Source organism: Dendrobates tinctorius, unplaced genomic scaffold (assembly GCF_039654945.1).
Source record: "Dendrobates tinctorius isolate UK_male_01 unplaced genomic scaffold, ASM3965494v1 ptg000093l, whole genome shotgun sequence".
Lineage (NCBI taxonomy): Eukaryota > Metazoa > Chordata > Amphibia > Anura > Dendrobatidae > Dendrobates > Dendrobates tinctorius.
This window is the reverse complement of record NW_027361761.1, coordinates 22,640,286-22,664,244: the sequence shown is the minus strand read 5'-3', so window position 1 is coordinate 22,664,244 and position 23,959 is coordinate 22,640,286. Positions and strand designations below refer to the sequence as shown.

The 23,959-nt window shown below is 45.2% G+C and overlaps 1 protein-coding gene across 3 annotated transcripts in view; it reads right to left on the bottom strand.

Annotated features, from left to right (window-relative positions):
• The window catches only part of TDRD6 (tudor domain containing 6), a 133,673-nt gene that overhangs the window by 43,299 nt on the left and 66,415 nt on the right, over nucleotides 1-23,959 (bottom strand). For all 3 annotated transcript variants that reach the window (XM_073586561.1, XM_073586559.1, XM_073586560.1), the window contains exon 6: nucleotides 11,852-11,938. In XM_073586561.1, the coding sequence (XP_073442662.1) occupies nucleotides 11,852-11,938 (87 nt within the window). The remainder of the gene's footprint in view (nucleotides 1-11,851; nucleotides 11,939-23,959) is intronic.

Sequence of the window (23,959 nt, the reverse complement as noted above, 5' to 3'; positions counted from 1 at the left end):
CCATCCAGACCAGGAGATTTATCTATTTTAATCTTCTTGGGTTTTCTTTGTCTCTCGGCATTTCACCTAGCATTTTTTTCCACCAAGAAGGTGTTTAATATATTAGCTTTTTCCTCGTCATCTACAACCATTCTTTCCTCACAATTTTTTAAGGGGCCTACACATTCACTTTTGATTCTTTTACTATTCATATAGTTGAACAGCAGCTTGGGATAAGTTTACTCCCCTTAGCAATGTGCTCTCTGTTTCCTTTTCGGCAGCTTTAATTAGTTTTTTAGATAAAGTATTTTTCTCCCTATAGCTTTTTAGAGCTTCAACGGTGCCATCCTGCTTTAGTAGTTTAAATGCTTTCTTTTTACTGTTAATTGCCCATCTTACTTCTTTGTTTAGCCACACTGAATTTTTCCTATTTCTTGTCTTTTTATTCCCACAAGGTATAAACCGCTTACAGTGCATATTTAGGATGTTCTTAAACATTTCCCATTTACTATCTATATTCTTATTTCTGAGGACATTGTCCCAGTCAACCAGATTAAGGGCATCTCTAAGCTGGTCAAACTTTGCTTTCCTAACGTTCAGCGTTTTTGTGACTCCCTGACAAGTCCCCCTAGCGAAAGACAATTGAAACTATTGTGGTCGCTATTTCCTAGATGCCAGATGACCTGCAGATTTGTTATTCTGTAGATTTTTTGCTGGTTCAGCTGGCAAAAAAAAATCACTTATTTCAGTGTCGGCTTTGAGAATACCCCATTGTTTCCTGATGATGTCCTTAACCTCAGGGGAACAATTATCAAAGTTGCCTATCAATCTCAGCAGATGATCATATTTCTTTACCTTTAGTTGTAGTAGACTTATCCGGGTTCGTGATTCCGCATCTTTGAAAGTATCATGGGGTACTTAATTTGGGTAACCTCTATCTAGAAACCTATTTTGGAGATCCTTGGCTTGGGTATAGACACCCGATGTATCGGTACAGTTCCATTTTACCCTTAGATATTAGTATTTAGGGATGCCTTTTATAAGGCTATAGGGGTGGTGACTGCTCCAAGCCAGCAAGTTATTTGTGGAGGTTTGTTTTCTGTATATACATGTTTGTAAGTGGATTTCAAGGTCCTTCCCGATTGGAATAACCAGAAAATTAATAGAGATTGGTTTTATTTCGGAGGTGAAATGGAGACCGATGTTGTTTACAGTCAGCTCTGAGATAAAGCTGTTGAAGGTGGGGACATCTCCGACCCAAAAAAGTCAATATAGCGTCGATATAACGACCCCAGAAAATTATATAGGAACACCACCAGGAGGAACTATCCTTCCTAAAAACCACGGTGTCCTCCCACCAGCCCAGGAGCAGGTTGGCATAAGTGGGGGCACAGGGGCTGCCCATAGCTGTGCCCCTGAGCTGGTGGTGTAATGCGCGCTTTTCTTTTGGTCAGTAAACACAGGACTGTTGTTTTGGCTATCAAAGACTGCTTAATATTGTTTTGCTGGCATATGCTGAACCATCTGTTATTGAATCATCTTATTACTCTGCAATTGTCCATGAAAGGAGAATATGATCAACTGCATATAAGGCACTAAGCTGTTTATTTGACCAAGGGGATTATAGTAACTACTACAGATTAAGTAAAGTATAGATCTGTTTATCATCTTTGTGGCGCTTATTCATTAACAACTAAACTGGAAGTGGCCGCGCTTAAACACTGTGTGATAAATTTGTGAAGCAAACTGAAAATAATAATGAAACTTAAAAGACAGACATTACTCACTGTTGCGGAGACTGGCTGTGGCTAAACATATTGCTCTTTGAATCATGAATATTAAAAAGAACAGTCTCTGAACTGGAGCAAAACCAGGGAGCGTCCTCCCGTTTGCAAAAAGAAACAGCTCCCCGCAAGGGAGCGCGTCCCCCTGAGCGGCAGACAGCCACGGCCGATGGCGCCGCCGAACAGTAGCGTGGTGAGCGAGGGGCGTGACTGGCGGGGGGCGTGAGTTGTGGGTGGTGACGTCACCAGTCCATGCAAGACGAACATGTGCAAGGGCCAATCCTGACGCGTTTCGGGGGAACCGCCCCCTTCCTCAAAGGTATTCATTATTCATTAACCCATTGACTATTTGATAGATCTACTTTTATGCAGATAACATATATAAGTATGCCAAGTGAGCTCTTTCCATCAAACACAGGATTGGCTGTTTTTTGCCATTAATTGTCCATCATGTTTCCACTGGCATATTCTTCTTTCAAGTTACCCTACTAATATACCTAGTGTATTTACTCTCTATCTACCTGTAAGGCACAAAGCACTTTATTAAAATAAAGGAAACATAGGGCTTTATATTGTTTCTTAGTTGGAGGCTAGTACAAGGCTGTGTATCATCTATCTCTGCCCTGTCCATATAAGTGACTTTTGTTGCGGTCACAGGTCAAACACCAATTCTATATTAACTAATCTGTATTATGTATGCGAATATAGTATATCTTGGTGGTTGCATGTGATAGGGTATAATATCTCCAGAGACCATTCATCTGCTATTTACTATAAATCTATGGTGCTGTCTAGAAGCCAACCACCTGTGGCAATCACTATACCGCATTCATTTCGGGCACAAAGCACTTTATTTAATACCTCCTCCTTTATATCATGCCAATCTACATCTATTTAGGGATAGAAGGATTAGCCATTGAGTAGTGGGGGCACCACTCTCACCTCATCTAGGGCGTCAACCACCGTTTTTCAGACAGTTTAAGATTAGGGGTAAGTTTATCATAAACATGTCCACATACACAATCTGTCCACAACAGAAAAATGACTGGACCTCTATTATTCAGATACAACATATACTAAATCACTTACATTTTCATTCTTTCTGCCATCTTTTCTTTCCTCTGCCCCACAAAAAAGCCGATAGGACCAGCAGGGTGAGCCGTCGACGAGCGGGGGCGCCATTGTGCAGGATTTAGGGTGCCAACCTCTGCAGCCAGGTAGGGCAACTACAGGACATTGTAGGGATAGGCACCTCCTGAGTTTTTTCATTATGTGTCTTTTGACACATTGGTGGTGGTATTTATATTAGTCATGTTATTGGATAATTTTATTCTAAACATTAAAGGTTGTATTTCAACATAGAATATGGGAGTATTTTTGTTTCGGATATTTTCAGATTGATATAGATACTCTTCTACCTTTTTTTTTTTTCAGTAACCTCCTAGAGTTCTAGTCCTCTTCCTCGCTGAAGTGACAATTTGTATATTTCCCAGAGAAGCACTGCGGCTTAAAAGTCTCCTCACCTCGGCATGTCAGGGTAGACATGTCACTCTCCGCAAGGAGAAATGTTACCCCTTGGATCCTTGTGGAGAGTGACATGTCAATTGCTGCTTACAATAAATGGCGATAGAGTTCAAGTCCTCTTCCTTCTGAAGAGAGAATCTGCATATTTACTTGCTTGTCACAAAGACAGCACATACTGAAAGAGGATGGAGAGGGCAGAAACCTGACCCTATGGAGGCAAGGCTGAGGCCTGATTTCATACCAGACGAAAGATAGCAAAGAATCCTAAGAATATAGGAACCATGAAATCACAATCCTGATATTTCCACCAACATCTGTAGACCTTTTAAGTACAGTGGTAGAACTTGACAGACTAGAGCTTAAGACCCTTCAGCATGGTAGAGACTAGATCTTAGAACCTGGACTTCAAAAGCCATGCTGTTTAAGGGAAGCTGTCGGCCGAAAAAATGCTATTAACTTGCAGATCTGGGTTTAATAGCGTTACTAACCTGTTCAGTGCATGTAGCCTAACGCTGCAGGTAGAAAATGAACTTTACTCTTCCCGCCAGCATTCGGTTTCAGTAACAGGGGAAGTGCAGGTTCTGTCACAGACTAACACTGGATCTGCATTGGGGTCGGCTGTCAATCAGGGTTGGGGTGCAGATACAGCCAGCGTCGGCGTTGCACCCATGACTTAAATCAAATGCTGCCGAGGAAAATAAAGTTCCTTTTCTACCCACAGCGTTCGGCTACGTTCAGGTTAGTAACGCTATTAACCTGCAGATTAACCCCACATCTGCAGAATAAGGTTTTTTTCTGGTGACTGGTTCCCTTTAATATACAGCCAAGGTGTAGGAATGGAGCACAGGACCATGGAAAAATGTTTGGGGTGCAGAGGGAAGAGCCGTTTAGCATCTGTAACTAACTGGATGAGATTGAAGTACCCAGCAAGTCCAGTCCAAAACTATACGGATTGCCAGATCACTCTCCACCTTGACTCGTATGAGAACATGGGGGAAGAGGAGGAAAAAGAGTAGAGAGAACACTACCAAGGAGTGACCTGAGGCCGTTACAAAAGGCCCTCAGGTCCCAGGACCTGGCAACTTAAGTTGAAACCTCCTGATTGATACGAGACACAAAAAGGTGTAGGAAAGCCGGGAAACAACTAGGCTAATCTCTAGCCCTGCAGGTCTTCGTTAGATGCACTTGGCCATCTATATCAATAGCAAAAAGCCAGGTGGTATAATCAGTCGGCGTGAGTGTGACAATTTAAGCCTGGGGATCGGGTATTTGTGTTAGTTTCCACAGTAGAAGGCAAGTTCCTTAACCAGTGGCGGGGACCCCATATGGTGGTAGGAAAGCCTGGAAGGACTAGGTAAATTTCTAGCACTACAGTTCTTACTTAATAAGATGCACCTGGGCCAGCTATGTCTACAGGGCCAGGCTGGATGTTCACTTGTCAGTCAGCTGGGGAGCTGAGAAGTCTGTGGTGTTAGCAAGAAAAAAAGACCAGAGTAACCAGTGAATCTGAAGCACACAGAGCGTGGTGTGGAACCTGAACTGCTGGTATGGTTTAGCTAGCAGTGAGAGATTGAATTCGGAATGGGTGAGCCTGCTCTGGTAGGCATTACCTGCTGTTATACCTTCGTGCCCAGAAGAGACTTTTTTGTTTCAAATCCCTTGTAGTTTTATGAAAGTAATAAAACTGCACTTTGAACCAAACTGTATTGGCGGTGTGAAAGCTACATAATGCCTAGCTGAATGTGTGAATCTCTACACGGTCGATATCAGGGTACACCAGCAAAGACAGCTAGGTGAAGACTTCTGACAGGAAAGCTCACACTCCTGGATCCAGAGCTTCTCAGTGCAGTTTCCCACACTGGAATTGTGGGCCTCAGAGTGTGCTGGAACATGAAGAATCTTGCTGGTTTCCCTCACTTTTGAGGAGTTCCTGGTTCATCTTGATGGTTCAAACGGACATCCACAGTCGAGTAGCCTGTCGCACTCTAAGTGGACAGTAATTGAGAATAGAGAACAAGTGGGAGAGCCATAAAAATTACTCAATTCCAGAAGGTTGATATGAAGGTTGAATTCTGCAGACAAGAAACCCCGAGTGGTGTGATGGTTGAATACCACTCCCCTAGCTAAGAAACTGACGTCTCATCACCACCAGCCATTAGAGGGGAAGGAAGGATTTGCTGCAAAGTCGGGTGGACACGGTTAACTGACAAAGATCTCTGCAAACTCCAACAGGCGGATGCATGAGATGATCCAAGGTGTTCATTGACTTGTTCCACAGACAGAATGGAAAGCGGTTAGTGATGAGCAAGTACACTCGTTGCTCGGGTGTCCTCCGAGATTTAGTTTTCGTCACCTCAGCTGCATGATTTATGGCTCCTGGGCAGCCTGAATACATGTGGGAATTCCCTAACAAACAGGCATTCCTCACATGTATTCAGCCTGTCCAGCAGCCACAAATCATGTAGCTGAATCGACAAACAATCTCAGAGCACGCCAAAATACTCAGAGGTCACCCGAGCATGCTCAGAAAAACCTGAGCAACGAGTATACTCGCTTATCACTAAAATCTGTAGCTGTAGTGAGCAGATGTGAAATTGGGAGAAAGATATGTCCTTGAAAACAGATAATTCTACCCAAAACTCTCAAGCAGAAACAGATGATGCACAAGTTCTCTAGCCACAAATGAAACACTGACTCAAAGAAGGGACAGTGTGTCAGGGATAAGGAAGACCCAAAACAAGTGGGTGTTGAATGTCATGCCCAGAGATGCCAGAAGCTGTGATAGTGACAGATATGATTTCTGTCAAATAAGGAGAATTCCAAGGAATACAAGGTGATATGAAGACTAGACAGATTCTCGAAAAGATCATCCAGACAAGCGAGGATTGCCAGCCTTCTAGCATGGAGAACTGCTATGAGGGAAGTGAGAACTTTGATGAAGACAAGACCCTTAGAGTTGTTTAAGGGGCAGTGTGAGAAACTGAAAGTGAAGAGAGCCAACTGAAAGTGAAGAGAGCCAACAGCAAAGCGAAGGAATCATTGGTAGAAGTTAGAATTGGGAAGAAGATACATGTCACATATGTTAAAATAAAGAGAGGAATTCTCCTGGCTCCAGAACTGCAGATTGCAGGTGTTGAATGCAAAATCTTTGGACTCACTCAAATCAAGTCTCTTTAAATTCAGAATGCGCCTGACAAAGCCGTCCTTTTTGGGCACTGAACAGGTCAGGGCAGTATTCTTGGAACCACTGTGTGTCTGGAACAATGGGGGTGAATTGAAACACCCGTTTGGGTGCAGAAAGGCAAACTATCTCCTTTGACCCAGAAGTTCTCCACACAAGTCATCCAAACCTCTCTGAAAAAGTAAAGATTTCCTTCCACCCAAGATGTTTTGAGTGTGGAGTGGAAAACATTCTTGAGGTGGAGGATTGGGAAGTAGAAGCCTCCGTGGCCTTGTTGCGGGTGTGCAAGGAAGGTTTTGGCCTATATAAAAGCTGTTTGGAGTGGGAGATGTTTTTCCACTCCTTGACAAAAAGATAATCAAAGTGGTTTTTTTTTTTGGCAAAATAGAATTGTTGCTGGCAGTGTCAATGGAAGGAAATGGTTTTCTGGGATTGAAAGGTAAATTCATCCTTAACTTTGAGAGTGCCCCTTACCACCTGTATACTGAGGCAAGCTTTGCATTCTGCTTGTACACCAAATCAGAATCAGAGGGGTCCTCTCAGGATACCAACTGGGCAGGGAAAAAGCAGTTTATCTGCAGTGGCTCGGTCTGGGCAATGGTCTGAGGATGCCGAAGGACTTCTTTCGGAAAAGACCATCTACATTAGAAGCGGCTTAGGTCCTGAATGGGTAAGAGAGCACTGACAGGTGATCTGGGCCAGCAAACAGTCCCAAAGATTCAACCACTGACTGGGACAGGCTAGCCAGGCTACCTACAGCCTAGGTCAAACACTTGGCCTATCCTGAAGAACACAATTTTGAGGGGAATCCAAAGGATCCTGGATGGATGGTGGGGTTAATGAAAAGGCCAAAATAAAAACTGAATAAAATGAGGCCACTAAGAGTGACCCGCTATGAAAGAGGAACATGACAAAACAAGGAAGGGTGGGGGGGACACCTTTTGGACATTTCCTCAATACATAATGAATTAAATTTACCCTAGACCATTATTGAAACAAATATTTACCCCTAAACTTCCCAAGACCACCAAGATAGTCTTAATTAGGTTGAAGAAAACATATTGTTCTTTATTTTATTCTAGCATGTTCAAGACTTTGTTACAAACAGTCCCACTACGGCCCAAAACAAAATGTTGCCTGCAAATCTCCCTCTATACCACTGCCAGGTTCCCTGTCCGTTTACATGCCTTTTTCAATGGCAGGCATATCATGCAACTGTTGAAGACAATCAGTGGCCACAGAAGTGAACAATGAGTTGGCGGCGATTGGTTGAAGTGGTCACATGATGTCCCAAAAGAGAAGTCAACAAGGGGTATGGATGTGTGTGGTGATTTTTTTTATCATCATATTTGGGCAGTATCTTGGAGAAGTCTTGGGACAAAATTGTAATAATTATGTATATATAATATATATATTATATATATACCCTCACTGCCCTCACTAAAGTCTCTATTGATCTACTAACAGCTAAATCTAACAATCACTACTCCATGCTAATTCTCTTGGATCTCTCTGCAGCATTCAACACTGTGGATCATCAGCTCCTCCTCACTATGCTCCGTTCCATTGGCCTCAAGGACACAGTTCTCTCATGGTTCTCCTCCTATCTCTCTGACCGCTCCTTTACTGTATATTTTGCTGGCTCCTCCTCGTCTCATCTTCCCCTTATTGTTGGGGTTCCTCAAGGATCAGTCCTAGGCCCCCTCCTCTTCTCCTTGTACACTGCCCCTATTGGTAAAACAATCTGCAGATTTGGTTTCCAGTACCATCTCTATGCTGATGACACCCAATTATACGCTTCTTCTCCTCACATCACACCAGCCTTTCTAGAAAACACCGGCGATTGTCTAAACGCTGTGTCTAACATCATGTCCTCATTATATCTGAAACTGAACCTGTCAAAGACTGAACTCCTGGTGTTTCCTCCCTCAACTAATGCACCTATACCCGACACTGCCATTTCCGTGTGTGGTTCCACTATTACTCCCCAGCAACATGCCCGCTGTCTTGGGGTCATACTTGACTCCGAGCTTTCATTCATCCCCCACATTCAATCACTGGCTCGCTCTTGTTATCTGCATCTCAAAAACATTTCTAGAATTCGACCTTTTCTTACCTTTGACTCTGAAAAAATTCTTACTGTTTCTCTCATTCATTCTCGTCTGGACTACTGTAACTCTCTTCTAATCGGTCTCCCTCTTACCAAACTTTCCCCCCTCCAATCTGTCTTGAATGCTGCAGCCAGGATCATATTCCTCGCCAATTGTTGCACCGATGCTTCTACCTTGTGCCAGTCATTACACTGGTTACCCATCCACTCCAGAATCCAGTACAAACTTATTATCCTCACCCACAAAGCACTCCATGGCTCAGCACCACTCTACAGCTCCTCCCTTGTTTCAGTCTACCACCCTATCCGTGCCCTCCGTTCTGCTGATGACCTGAGGTTAGCATCCTCGATAATCAGAACCTCCTACTCCCATCTCCAAGACTATACACGTGCTGCGCCAATTCTTTGGAATGCACTTCCCAGGTCAATATGAGTAGTCCTCAATCCCTACAATTTTAAGCGTGCCCTGAAAACTCATTTATTCAGACTGGCCTACCACCTCAACACATTAACCTAACTATCCCTGTGTGGCACAGTCAAAAGTTTTACCATAACCAGGCTTCCCCGTATCACGTTCCCACACGCTTTATGCATCCATTAGCCCTCTGTGTCCGTACTGTTACACACTTAACATTATGGCTGGTCCAAACAATCAGGGCAATTGTTACCAACCACCTTTCGTGTCTCCCCTTTTTCCCTCAGACTGTAAGCTTGCGAGCAGGGCCCTCATTCCTCTTGGTATCTGTTATGATCTATGTGATTATTGCTATACTGTAATGTCTATCGTCTGTACAAGTCCCCTCTGAAATGTAAAGTGCTGCCAAATATGTCGGCGCTATAGAAATAAAATTTATATACATATACATACACAAACACATACACTGCTCTCATTGAATACTTTGTTCTGGACAATGTTGAATGTGCTGACAACAAAATCACACAAAAATCATCAATGGAAATCAAATTTATTAATCAATGGAGGCCTGGATTTGGAGTCACACACAAAATTAAAGTGGAATGTAATGGCCCCATATCTGGAGAAACTCCCAGACCTCAGAGACCACAAGATCCTGAGCCGGTATAGACTCCGCGCCCACAGTCTGGCCATCGAATCCGGCCGACACAGGCAGAGCTACAAGCCCAGGGAGGAAAGACTGTGCCAACACTGTGATCAGGAGGCCCTGGAGGATGAGTCCCACTTCCTGCTACACTGCTCCAAATACTCAACAGTGAGGGACACTCACTTCAGGAGACTCTCACATCTCTTCCCAGATTTCATCACCATGAAGGAGAAAGAGAAAACATATATGCTGCTGGGGAAGAAGAGAGAGCAGTGGAGATAGCAGTGCACTATGTGAGCGAATGTCAGACTGCGAGAAAGAGAACTATGATATGCCATGGACTTCTATAGCCCCCACCCTGGATCTGCCCCATGCCCTCCATTCACCTTCCCTATGCCATGGACTTCTATAGCCCCACCCTGGATCTGCCCCATCCCCCCTCCCTATGCCATGGACTTCTATAGCCCCATCCTGGATCTGCCCCCATCCCCTCCATCCACCTTCCCTATGCCATGGACTTCTATAGCCCCATCCTGGATCTGCCCCCATCCACCTTTCCTACAGCCCCTACCCAACATCCCTACAGTCCCTATCCCTATTCCCTTTTGTACACTTGCTTTGGCAAAACTAATGTGTATGTAGTCCTGCCAATAAAGCTTCTTTGAATTTGACAAGTCAAAATGATGCTCAGTATTGTGTGCAGCCTCCATTTGCTTCTATGGCCTCCATGTGTCTGTGTGACCTCCCTACAATGCCTGGGCATGCTCCTGATAAGGCGGCAGATGGTCTCCTGACACATTTCCTCCCGGATCTGGACTAAAGCATCCGCCAACTCCTGGACAGTCTGTGGTTCAAAGTGACATTGGTGGATGGTGCGAAACATGATGTCCCAGATGTGTTCAATTGGATTCAGGTCTGGGGAACGGGCGGGCCAGTTCATAGCTTCAATGTCTTCTTCTTGCAGGAACTGCTGCCACACTCCAGCCACATGAGGTCTGGCATTGTCCTGCATTAGGAGGAACCCAGGGCCAACCGCACCAGCATATGGTCTCACTAGGGGTCTGAGGATCTCATCTCAGTACCTAATCGCAGTCAGGCTACCTCTGGCAAGCACATGGAAGGCTGTGCGGCCCTCCAAAGAAATGCCACCCCACACCACTACTGACCCACTGCCAAACCGGTCATGTTGAAGGATGTTGCATGCAGCAGATCGCTCTCCACAGTGTCTCCAGACTCTGTCACATGTGCTCAGTGTGAACTTGCTTTCATCTGTGAAGAGCATAGGGCGCCAGTGGCGAATTTGCCAATCCTGGTGTTCTGTGGCAAATGCCAAGCGTCCTACACGGTGTTGAACTGTGAGCATATCCCTCATCTGTGGACATCGGGCACTCAGACCATCCTCATGGAGTCGGTTTCTAACCATTTGTGCAGACACAGGCACATTTGTGGCCTGCTGGAGGTCATTTTGCAGGGATCTGGCAGTGCGCCTCCTGTTCCTCCTCACACAAAGGCGGAGGTAGAGGTCCTGCTGCTGGGTTGTTGCCCTCCTACGGCCCCCTCCATGTCTCCTGGTGTACTGGCCTGTCTCCTGGTAGCGCCTCTGGACACTACGCTGACAGACACAGCATACCTTCTTGCCACAGCTCGCATTGACGTGCCATTCTGGATGAGCTGCACTACCTGAGCCACTTGTGCGGGTTGTAGAGTCCGTCTCATGCTACGAGTGTGAAAGCACAACCAACATTCAAAAGTGACCAAAACATAAGCCAGAAAGCATAGGTACTGAGATGTGGTCTGTGGTCCCCACCTGCAGAACCACTCCTTTATTGAGGGTGTCTTGATAATTGCCAATAATTTCCATCTGTTGTCTACTCCATTTGCACAACAGCATGTGAAATGGATTGTCAATCAGTGTTGCTTCCTAACTGGACAGTTTGATTTCACAGAAGCTTGATTTACTTGGAGTTATATTCTGTTAAGTGTTCCCCTTATTTTTTTAAGCAGTGTGTGTGTATATATATATATATATATATATATTTGTAAGAGAAGAAAAACAGGATGGCACTCACCGTTCTCTTGTAGCAATTTACTTTATTTCATAAAACGAGGCATAGGCATCGGCACAGGAGCAATGTGTAAAAGACGGACAACAGCCGTTTCGCGCACAACGTGCTTCAACAGGTCCTATTTTTATATATAAAAATCCACAAACCTTTTGTGTAATCTTCAAATTTTTCGCCAATGTCCACATCAGGTAAAGTTTTTATTTCATCAAAGATTTCACTTTGTGTTTTAACCTCTGCAAGAAAGAGACATAATAGGTCACTGGGCTGGTTCTGTAATTTAAAACAATCCAAATTAACTGTAAAACAAAAAAAAAAAAAAAGTCAAATATGTAGGTTACAGGAAAAAATATAATATAGCACACAACAATATGAAAATACGACTACATCCCATTAATGTGCAAAAGTGAAGTAGTTGTAGTCATGTGATCCTTCCTGGACAGTCAAATAGGGGGAATGCCCATTGTTTTAGCCAAGTTTAGAGCGGGAAGGAGGATTAAGGAACCAGCTACTGCAGACTAGAAACTCGCAATAACACTTAATGGGTTAATATTTTAAATGGGTAACAGTGTAGTTTACTTGTTGTCAAAAATCCTCTGCATTCCGGAAGGCAAGAACCAACCTGGTCTTTGAATTGACACCCCGGCTCCACGTCTACTAAACCTGTCTGACCCTGAAGGGAATCCCTCATCAAGCCAAAACCAACACCAATAAAGTGCTTATCGGTTAGAGAACCTGATGATAATCTGTTTACTCAGTGAGTGTTGAATAAACAGTAATAAAGTGCTCGCTTAGATTTAGGTTTTTAGGAGAATGCACCTCCTGGATAGATATAGATTCTGATGACAGATTCAAAGAAAACACGTCTCTAGATTAGTGGAGTCTCTAGAGACCATTGATATATACAGATTATTATAGCGTCATTTATTCCATGGCGCTTTACATGTGAGGAGGGGTATACATAAATACAAGTACAATAATCTTAGACAATACAAGTCGCTTCTGGTACAGGAGGAGAGAGGACCCTGCCCGCGAGGGCTCACAATCTACAAGGGATGGGTGAGGATACAGTAGGCGAGGGTAGAGCTGGTCGTGCAGTGGTTTGGTGGATCGGTGGTTACTGCAGGTTGTAGGCTTGTCAGAAGAGGTAGGTCTTCAGGTTCTTTTTGAAGGTTTCCATGGTAGGTGAGAGTCTGATATGTTGTGGTAGAGAGTTCCAGAGTGGGGGGGGGGGTGCGCGAGAGAAATCTTGTATGCGATTGTGAGAAAAGGAGATAAGAGGGGAGTAGAGAAGGAGATCTTGTGAGGATCGGAGGTTGTGTGCAGGTAAGTACCGGGAGACTAGGTCACAGATGTATGGAGGACACAGGTTGTGGATGGCTTTGTATATCATGGTTAGGGTTTTGAACTGGAGTCTTTGGGTAATGGGGAGCCAGTGCAGGGATTGACAGAGAGGAGAAGCTGGGGAATAGAGGGGGGGGGGGACAGGTGGATTAGTTAGGCAGAAGAGTTTAGAATAGATTGGAGGGGTGCGAGAGTGTTAGAGGGGAGGCCACAGAGCAGGAGGTTGCAGTAGTCAAGGCGGAAGATGATGAGGGCATGGACTAGGGTTTTTGCAGATTCTTGGTTGAGGAATGTACGGATCGTTGAAATATTTTTGAGTTAAAGTCGACAGGAAGTGTAAAGGGCTTGGATATTAGGTTTGAGAGATCAGTGTCAAGGATAACCGCGAGGCAGCGAGCTTGTGGGACTGGAGAGAGTGGGCAGATGTTTACTTTAATGGATCATATGACCTCATGCACTGTTTAAAGATGATCATTCGGATAAACAACCACAGTGACATGCCACTGTTACCATAAAAATAGAGTCAAGAAATATTACCAGCCAAAATATATGCAGAAAGTATGTCACCATAATAAATCAGAGCTAATCTGATCGCTCGTATCTCCAAAATGTTGATGGGGAGACGTGACTCTCGGGTCGACCAGCGACCCTGTGCCGTGTGGAGACGAAAGACCGCACCCCAGCCGAGAAGACTTGCGTCGGTGGTTACTATCAACCATCTTACTGGGAGAAAAGACCTCCCTTGATTCAGTGTCCACCACCTGAGGGCTTGCCTGACCCGCAGGGACAGAAGGATCCGAAGGTCCAGGGAGAACGGGTTCTTGTCCCAAGCTAACAGCAACGCATGATGTAAGGGACGGAGATGGAACTGCTTCCATCGCAGCCACCCTCTTTCCGTGAACTCTCATGCTGAAACGAAAGGAGTGAGAAACTGGTCGGGAAAGAGTCCGCGCTGCCTGTTGTAAGGCTTGGGTCTTTTCTGGAGGGAAAATGACCAACCCGCGGGAAGTGTCCAAGATCATTCCTAAAAAGGAAATCTGCTGAGCTGGTTTCAGGAAAGACGTTTCGAAGTTTATCTTCCACCCCAGGCGCGAAAGTGTATTTAGACTATGTGCCCACGTTGGCGTTTTTAAACGCTCAGGAAACTGATCCCCTTCCCAGAAAACGCGCGTTTTATTTCCGCGCGTTTCTTGCACTTTTTTGCACAAAAGACCCGCGTTTTTGATGCGTTTTTTTCCGCGCGGTTTCTGGGAACATTGGAAATGGCTAAAAACGTGGAGCTATGCGGAAAATAATGGACATGCTGCGTTTTTAGCTGCTAAGCGATTCCGGAGCATTTAAAAACGCATGCATTGGCACAAAAACGCATGCAATTTAATGTGAGGCTTCTTTTAAGCGTTTCTGCAGCATCTGAGCTGGCACAAACGCTGCGGAAACGCTTAAAAAAACGCAACGTGGGCACACAGCCTTACTGTTATATCCACGGATTCCTCGCAGGCTGGGACGGACCCTTGATGAGCAGGTCGTCCAGATACGGTAACACCACTACTACTCCCCGAAAGTGGAGAATCGCCATGACAGCCGCCATGACCTTGGTAAAGACCCTGGGGGCGGTGGCGAGTCCGAAGGGCAAGGCAACGAACTGGAAGTGTTCCTTGTGAATTGCAAAACGCAGAAACTGCTGGTGGGACGGGCAGATCGGAATGTGAAGGTAAGCATCCTCTATGTCGATGGATGCTAGGAACTCTCTTTTTTCCATGGAAGGGACAACTGATCTGAGAGATTCCATTCGGAATCGCCGTACCCTGACAAACTGATTTAACAGTTTGAGATCCAGAATGGGTCGCATCGTCCCGTCCTTCTTTGGAACCACAAAAAGGTTTGAATAAAATCCTCTGAACCTTTCGTGATGAGGGAACGGAATGTTGACTCCGTCCCTTAGCAGAGCCAGAACAGCCCGAAGGAAGGCTCTTGTCTCTTTCTTGGGGGGAGAAGGGAAAAACCGAGTTGGAGGGGGGACAAGAAAATTCTATCTTTTATCCGGAGGACATCAGCTCCCTGACCCACTTGTCGTGGACGACCGTGAGCCAAGTGTGGTTGAAGGAAAGTAGGCGACCGCCTACTTTGGCGATGTCCGCCGGATACCGCAACAAGTCATTGGGTAGATTTATGAGATCTGGCTCCCCTAGATCCAGAAGCCCTAGGCCTGGGTTTCCAAGAGCGGTTAGGTCTGTATGAGACCTGGGAGCCTCTGTCTCCGCGCGGGGACCGACCTGATCCGGAAGAGAAGGTAGAGGAGGACCAACCGGAATTGCTGTGAAAAGATCAAAAACGCGTCGCCTGTTGGCTGCGAAACGGCCGAACAGCCTTTTGTTGAGGAAGGAATTTACTTTTTCCCCCGGTAGTATCAGAAATGAGCTGGTCCAGTTTCTCTCCAAAAAGACGACCCGTTTGAAAGGAGAGAGAAGTCAACGATCTTTTAGATGTGGCATCTGCCCGCCAGTCGCGGAGCCATAGGGCTCTTCTAATGGAGATCACATTAGCGGCAGTTTGAGCAGCGCAATTGGCGGCATCAAAAGAAGCGTCCACTACAAAGTCCGCAGCGTGAATTATCTGTCCGGCGAGAGTGGTTGCCGCCGGAGGAAGATTGGTGCCCTGGAAGGAAGTAATCAAGACTTCTGCCCAAGTGGCCATTGCCTTAGTGACCCAAATTGCCGCGAAAGATGGAAAAAGCGCTGCTCCTGAAGCTTCAAAAACTGGACAAGGTAGTCAATTTGACGATCGGAGGGGTTTCTGATTGAGGAACCCTCAAACGGATAGGAGCGTTTTAGAAGCAAGACACGATACAGGAGGGTCCACCGGAGGGGACTGGAACCAATCCTTCATTAGGTCTGGATCAAAAGGGTATTTAGCCTGAGTAGACTTTTGCCCTGTGAACCGCTTATGTGGACGATCCCTAAGTTTCTGGACAATTTCCTTAAAGTCCGGATGGCTGGTAAATAACCTGCGCACACGCTTGGTTTTCTTAAGTGAGATAGGATGTGCTGGAGCGGGAATATTTTCCTCATCCAACTTCAGAATCCTGTTGACTGATTCTATAAGAGAATCAAGCGACTCTTGATCAGTTGGGGGATTCTGAGGGACTGACGTGTCAGATTCGAATTCAGAGTCGTGCTCGCTGTGAACCTCAGGAGAGGGAGAGCGAGAGACAGGAGTCGCAGAGATGCTGAGGCGCGAACGTGGCTAGGGGATGCGTCATGGGTCCGCTTTCTAGAGACCTGACCATCCCTTGAGCGAGTACGGCCCCTGCTGGTGGACGGTTCCCAGACGTCGCCAGAGCCCTCCTCGGGAGGTAAGGATGTTTTCTGACTTAAAGAGTCCTCCCGGAGGGAGAATATAGCCTGGGTCAGAGCCTGCACCGACCGTGACAGGGACGCAGCCCACTCAGGGGTACTAAACGCAGGAGTCCCGTCAGCAGCGGCGGCGAGGGGCGTTTGAGCGCAGGTCGGGGAGCAGGCTGAGCATAACGGATTAGTCTGTGCACTGAGTAAGGCAGACTTGCAAGTGGTACACACTGTAAAAAACTCAATGTGCTTCTTAGCAGCTCGTTTAGCCTCCTTAGATTGAGACATAGCGCTCCTGAAAGGGTTAACGGCAGAGTGTCTGCAGCTGCGGTGAATGTGCCGGGAAGGGGTTAAGCTTTAATCTGAGGGCAGATGCAGCTTACCCACGGTCCTGTGCTGTGTCCCCCGGGAGGAAAAAGCGGTGGCCCTGTGGTGTCACCCTGCATCCTGCACGCCTCACCTCAGCCTGCTCTGGACACGAGCTAAGACATGGCTCCCGAGAATAGAATTGCGCGTCTCGTAAGTAATGAGAGGCGCAAAGAGGAGGGGGCGGCGACGACAGCACGGGCAGCGCTATTCAAATTGTGGCCTAGTAGGCCGGAAAAGCCGGGGACTAAATTTTTGGCCTACCCGCGGTAGGTGCCGGGGGCGAGGAGGGGGCAGCGCTAGTGGGCGGCGCCATAGAAATTGCGGCCTAGTAGGCCGGAAAAGCCGGTGACTAAATTTTTGGTCTATCTGAGCGCCGAGTGCGGGAGGGGGGGGGCCGCAATGGGGCGCCGGTGCACCGCCGCTGACACTAAGTCAGCGCTTCTCCCGGGGGCCAGGACCCGACCCATACCTCCACTACAGTGCTCGGCAGGCCACGCTGTCCGGGGCCATCCATGCAGGTCTTCTCATCCTCCTGACTGATGAAGCAGAGCTGGAGGAGTTCTTAAAGGGGTATGCTCAATCGATCCTCCCTATGGCAGGGGGATGGAGAGCTATGGGGCCGATTCAGGGCATTCGGAAGCGCTGTTCCAGTTTTCTCCATTGCACTCCATGCGCTTGCCCTCGTATCCGTGGATTACCAGGACCGTAAGGATCATCGCCAGAGGAATCAGCCCCAATCGTCACAGGAAAGTGTACGGGGAGATATACTTTGCATGCTTGCCTGTTGTTGGTTCGGGGGAGAGCGGGCCGTAGAAAGGAACCGTCGCCCCCTTCACTCCGTTAATTAAAAAATAAAAATTTACAGAAAAGTCAAAAATAAAATAAAAACGGTGGGGTCTGAAACCAGACACAAGTACCTCCCATTGACACTAAGCAAGAACTGGAGAAATCTCATCCAGCGAGAGGGTGTATACTGCAGGGGAGGAGTTAACTTTTTTCTGGTTTACTCAGTGTCCTCCTAGTGGAAAGCAGCATAACACCCACTGTCTCTGTGTCCCCCAATGAGGCGTAGGAGAAAAAAGGTTATATCCCACTAGCCCTTAGGGATAAATATGTCAATGCTAATTTAACCATATAGTGGACAGATGAGCAAACACTAAGTCACATGTAGCTGGCAAAGCAGAATTGTTCATTGATGCCCCATGGACTAATGTACTCAAGCAGAAAGATCCAATGTGTCTCCCTCTGTAGGATCCATCTGTCCCAATCACCCATTCTCAGGGACTAGGGTACCATTTCGATCACACAGGAGAATGATTTCAAATGCCCCTGATGATCACTGACCATATGGTGAGCTAATGGCGTATCCCTTTTATGGTTTATATCACCAATATGCTCCCCAATCCTGACTTTTAGGGCGTCTTGGTCTTCCCCCACATGTACATATATACAGTGGGGAAAAAAGTATTTAGTCAGCCACCAATTGTGCAAGTTCTCTGAAGTTTTCTAGAGAGCATTGGATTATCCAGAAGAGCATTGAGAGAATGTCATATGGTCTGATGAAACCAAAGTAGAACTGTTTGGTAGAAACAAAACAAAAAGGTGCACGTTCGTCATCGCCATATCCGTAACGAACCAAACTTTAACCCCTTCACCGATGACTTAACAGTACGTCATCGGTAAGGATGCCCACTTTGAGGTGGGCTCCGGCGGCGAGTCCACCTCAAAGCTGCGACATGTCAGCTGTTATGAACAGCTGACATGTGCCCGCAATAGGTGCGAGCAGAATCGCCGTCCGCCCGCGACTATTAACTAGTTAAATCCCCCTGTCAAAGCCGACAGCGGGCATTTAAATAGCACTTCCGGCCGCTGGGCCAGAAATGAGCTCATCGCCGACCCCCGTCACGTGATCGGGGGTCGGCGTCACGTTGCCTCGACAACCACAGGTCTCACAGAGACCTCTATGGTTGTTCTAGGCAGATGACTGAGCGCCGCACGGTGGTCGGCGCTGAAAGCACAGCAGTATATCTGCTACATATGGGTGATCTGCGCATCGCCCATATGTAGAAGTGCCGATCGGGTTGTGCATGCTTCTATTGAGGCTATTGAAGCATGCCAAAACTAAAAAAAAAAAAAAAAAAAAAATGTTTAAAAAAATAAATAAAAGTTCAAATCACCCCCCTTTCGCCCCAATCAAAATAAGACAATAAAAAAAATCCGACATACACATATTAGGTATCGCCGCATTCAGAATCACCCGATCAATAAAAAAAAAAAAAAAAAAAAAAAAAAAAGCATTAACCCGATCGCTGAACGGCGTAGCGAGAAAAAACTTCAAAACGCCACAATTACGTTTTTTTGGTCGCCGCGACATTGCATTAAAATGCAATAATGGACGATCAAAAGAACGTTATTTGCACAAAAGTGGCATCATTGAAAACGTCAGCCCGGCACGCAAAAAATAAGTCCTCACCCGACCAAAGATCACAAAAAATGGAGACACTACAGGTCTCCGAAAATTGCGCAATTTTTTTTTTCTTTTTTTAGCAAAACTTTGGAATTTTTTTTCACCACTTAGATAAAAGTGCCGGACTGACGTTTTTAATGATACCACTTTTGTGCAGATACATTCTTTTGATCGCCCGTTATTGCATTTTAATGCAATGTCTTGGTGACCAAAAAAACGTAATTCTGGCGTTTTTAATTTTTTTCTCGCTACGCCGTTTAGCGATCGGGTTAATGCTTTTTTTTATTGATAGATCGGGCGATTCTGAACGCGGCGATACCTAATATGTGTATGTGGGATTTCTTTTTTACCGTTTTATTTTGATTGGGGCGAAAGGGGGGTGATTTGAACTTTTAGGTTTTTTTTATTTTTTTTTTTATTTTTAAACATTTTTTTTTTTTTTTTTTTTTTTTTTTTACTTTTGGCATGCTTCAATAGCCTCCATAGGAGGCTAGAAGCTTGCGCAACCCGATTGGCTCTGCTACATATGGGCGATGAGCAGATCGCCCATATGTGGCAGATTTACTGCTGTGCTTTCAGCGCCGACCACCGGGTGGCGCTGAAAGCCATATGCCTGGAACAACCATAGAGGTCTCAGAGACCTCTGGTTGTCCAGGCAACATGACGCCGACCCCCGATCACGTGACTGGGGGTCGGCGATGACGTCATTTCCGGCCGGAAATGCTATTTAAATGCACGCTGTCAGCTTTGACAGCGGCATTTAACTAGTTAATAGGCGCGGGCGGACGGCGATTCCGCTCGCGCCTATTGCGGGCACATGTCAGCTGTTCATAACAGCTGACATGTCCCGGCTTTGATGCGGGCTCAGCGCCGGAGCCCTCATCAAAGCAGGGGAAATGTCTGATGACGGACTGTGTCCGTCATTGGACATTAAGGGGTTAATGTACACTCTGCACCCCATCTTGATGGAAAAAAAAAAAAGGTAGAAATTTTTAGAAATTTATTTAAAAAGAAAAAAAACTGAATCACATGTGCTGCTTTGCTTACATATGCATCCATATTGGCTTATGACAGGTCTCGGATCCTTCAGTGACGTCCCCCTCTATTTTACATACTACATATACTATTGTGATGTTACAAAAAAAAGTAACCATCAAAATGGCATTGCTTGTGTAGTAGAATCTATCGGAACGTAATAGACGCAACTACGCGGGTGCCACAGGCAATTTTGATTAAGCCAAAAAATTTTTTTAACTCCACAATATGATATGCAGCACACAAAGTAAGGAGCAGGTCACTGAAGGATCCGTGGCCTGTCATAAGCCAATACAGATGCATATGTAAGCAAAGCAGCACATAAAGCCCTGCCCACAGCCCCACCCATAGGCTGCTGCAAAGCATGAAAATCTCATTAACTGAAAACTGCAAACACAGATGTCATTGTAATCAGTATAACGGCACCGAACAGACACTGTCCGTAGTTTACTGAGCACAATCCTGCTGAACGGTTACGCTTTAACCCCTTCACTACCAAGGGTGGTTTGCACGTTAACTCCCGGGCCAATTTTTACAATTCTGACCACTGTCCCTTTATGAGGTCATAACTCTGCTTCCATGGATTCCGGTGATTCTGACATTGTTTTCTCGTGACATTGTACTTCATGTTAGTGGTAAAATTTCATTCAAATAACTTGCGTTTATTTGTGAAAAAAACGGAAATTTGGCGAAAATTTCGCAATTTTCCAACTTTGAATTTTTATGCCCTTAAATCACACAGATACGTCACACAAAAAACGTAATAAATAACATTTTCCACATGTTTACTTTACATCAGCACAATTTTGGAACCAAAATTGTTTTTTGTTAGGAAGTTATAAGGGTTAAAAATTGACCAGCGATTTCTCATTTTTGCAACACCATTTTATTTTTAGGGACCACATCACATTTGAAGCCACTTTGAGGGGTCTATATGATAGAAAATACCCAAAAGTGACACCATTCTAAAAACTGCACCCCTTAAGGTGCTCAAAACCACATTCAAGAAGTTTATTAACCCTTTAGGTGCGTCACAGGAATTTTTTGAATATTTAAAAAAAAAAAAATGAACATTTAACTTTTTTTTCACCAAAAAAATACTTCAGGTTCAATTTGTTTTATTTTACCAAGGGTAACAGGAGAAATTGGACTGCAAAAGTTATTGTGCAATTTTTCCTGAGTACGCTGATACCTGATATGTGGGGGGAAACCACTGTTTCCACGCATGGCAGAGCTCAGAAGGGAAGGAGCGCCGTTTGACTTTTTCAATGCAAAATTGGCTGGAATTCAGATCGAACGCCATGTCGCGTTTGGAGAGCCCCTGATGTACCTAAACAGTGGAAACCCCCCAAGTGACCACATTTTGGAAACTAGACCCCCCAAGGAACTTATCTAGATATGTGGTGAGAACTTTGAACCCACAAGGGCTTCACAGAAGTTTATAACATACAGCGGTACAATTAAAAAATCATATTTTTTCCACAAAAATGATCTTTTCACCCCCAATTTTTATTTTTCCAAGGGTAACAGGACCCTAAAAGTTATTGTGCAATTTGTCCTGATACCCCATATGTGGGTGTAAATGACTATTTGGGCGCATGGCAGAGCTCGGAAGGGAAGCAGCGCCATTTTACGTTTTTGGCTAGAATTGAGATCGGACACCATGTCGCGATTGGAAAACCCCTGATGTACCAAAACAGTGGAAACCCTCAACAAATGACACCATTTTGGAATCTAGACCCCCCCAAGGAACTTATCTAGATGTGTGGTGAGCACTTTGAACCCCCCCAGTGCTTCAAAAAAGTTTTTAACGACCGGGCATGAAAATAAAAATATCGTATTTTTTCAACAAACATCATCTTTTAGTCCCCATTTTTTTTATTTTCCCAAGGGTAACAGGAGAAATTGGACCCCTAAAGTTGTTGTCCAATTTGTCCTGAGTACGCTGATACCTCATATGTGGGAGAAAACTACTGTATGGGCACACGTTGGGGCTCGGAAGGGAAGTAGTGACGTTTTGGAATGCAGACTTTGATGGATTGGTCTGCGGGTGTCATGTGCGTTTGGAGAGCCCCTGATGTACCTAAACTATTGAAACTCCCCACAAGTGACCCCATTTTGGAAACTAGACCCCCCACGGAACTTATCTAGATGTGTGGTGAGCACTTTGAACCCCCAAGTGCTTCACAGAAGTTAATAACGCCTGGCGTGAAAATAAAATCATTTTTTTCCGCAAAAATGATATTTTTGCCCCCAATTTTTTATTTTCCTAAGGGTAACAGGAGAAATTGGACCCCAAAAGTTGTTTTGTAATTTGTCCTGAGTAGGCCGATACCCCTGATGTGCCCAAACAGTGGAAACCCCCCAATTATAACTCCAACCCTAACCCTAATCTCAGCCCTAACCCTAGCCCTAACCCTAATGGGATAATGGAAATAAATACATTTTCTTTTAGTTTTATTATTTTTCCCTAACTAAGCGGGTGATAACGGGGGTTTGATTTACTATTTATGGCGGTTTTTATATTTGGCAGCTGTCATACGCTAAAAGACGCTTTTTATTGTAAAAATAGTTTTTGCATCACCACATATTGAGAGCTATAATTTTTCCGTATTTTGACCCACCGAGTCATGTGAGGTCTTACTTTTTGCGGGACGAGTTGACGTTTTCATTGGTACCATTTTCGGGCATGTGACATTTTTTGATCCCTTTTTATTCCGATTTTTGGGACGCAGAATGAACAAAAACCAGCGTTTCATGAATTTCTTTAGGGGGTGCGTTTTTATTCTTCGGGTCAGTACGGTTACAGCGATATCTCATTTAGGTCTTTTTTTATGTTTTGTCGGTTTTTTGCAATGAAAACAATTTTATATAAAAAATAATTATTTTTGTATCGCTTTATTCTGCGAGCTATAACTTTTTTTTTTGCGGATGACGCTGTATGGTGGCTCGTTTTTTGCGGGACAAGATGACGTTTTCAGCGGTACCATGGATATTTATATGCGTCTTTTTGATCGCGTGTTATTGCACTTTTTGTTCGGTGGTATGATAACAAATCATTTTTTGCTTCGTTTTTTATTTTTTAAAACTAATGGGACAGTTTTATAGGGTGGGTCGCTATGGTCGCGGCGATACCAAATATGTGTACTTTTATTGTTTTTTTTTTTTATTTTGAAAAAATTGATTTATTGGGGAATATATATTTTTTCTTTTTTACTAATTTAGCGATTTTTTTAAAATTATTTTTAACACTTTTTTTTTTTTTTTTTACTTTATTACCTTGTCCCAGGTGGGACATCACTGTCCTGTGACAGATTGCTGATCTGTCACATCACAGATCACTGTGACAGATCAGCAACCTGTCACAGGCAGTTCTGCAGACTTCCTCATGCCTGCGCTTTGCAGGCAGTGAGGAAGTCAGCTCCCTACAGGCCCCCGTCGCCATCTTGGATCCGGGGGCCTGTAGGGAAAGAGACCCCCGCAGTAGCGCTGCACATTGCGCTGCTGTGGGGGGCTCAGGGAAGCACGGAGGGAGCCCCCTCCCTGCCGATGCTTCCCTTTAACCCACGGTACACCGCGATTGCGTTTGATCGCGGTGTACAAGGGGTTAACGTGTCGGGGGCGGTCCGTGACCGCCCCTGACACATTGTGCCGGGTGTCAGCTGTGATAATCAGCTGACACCCGGCCGCGATCAGCG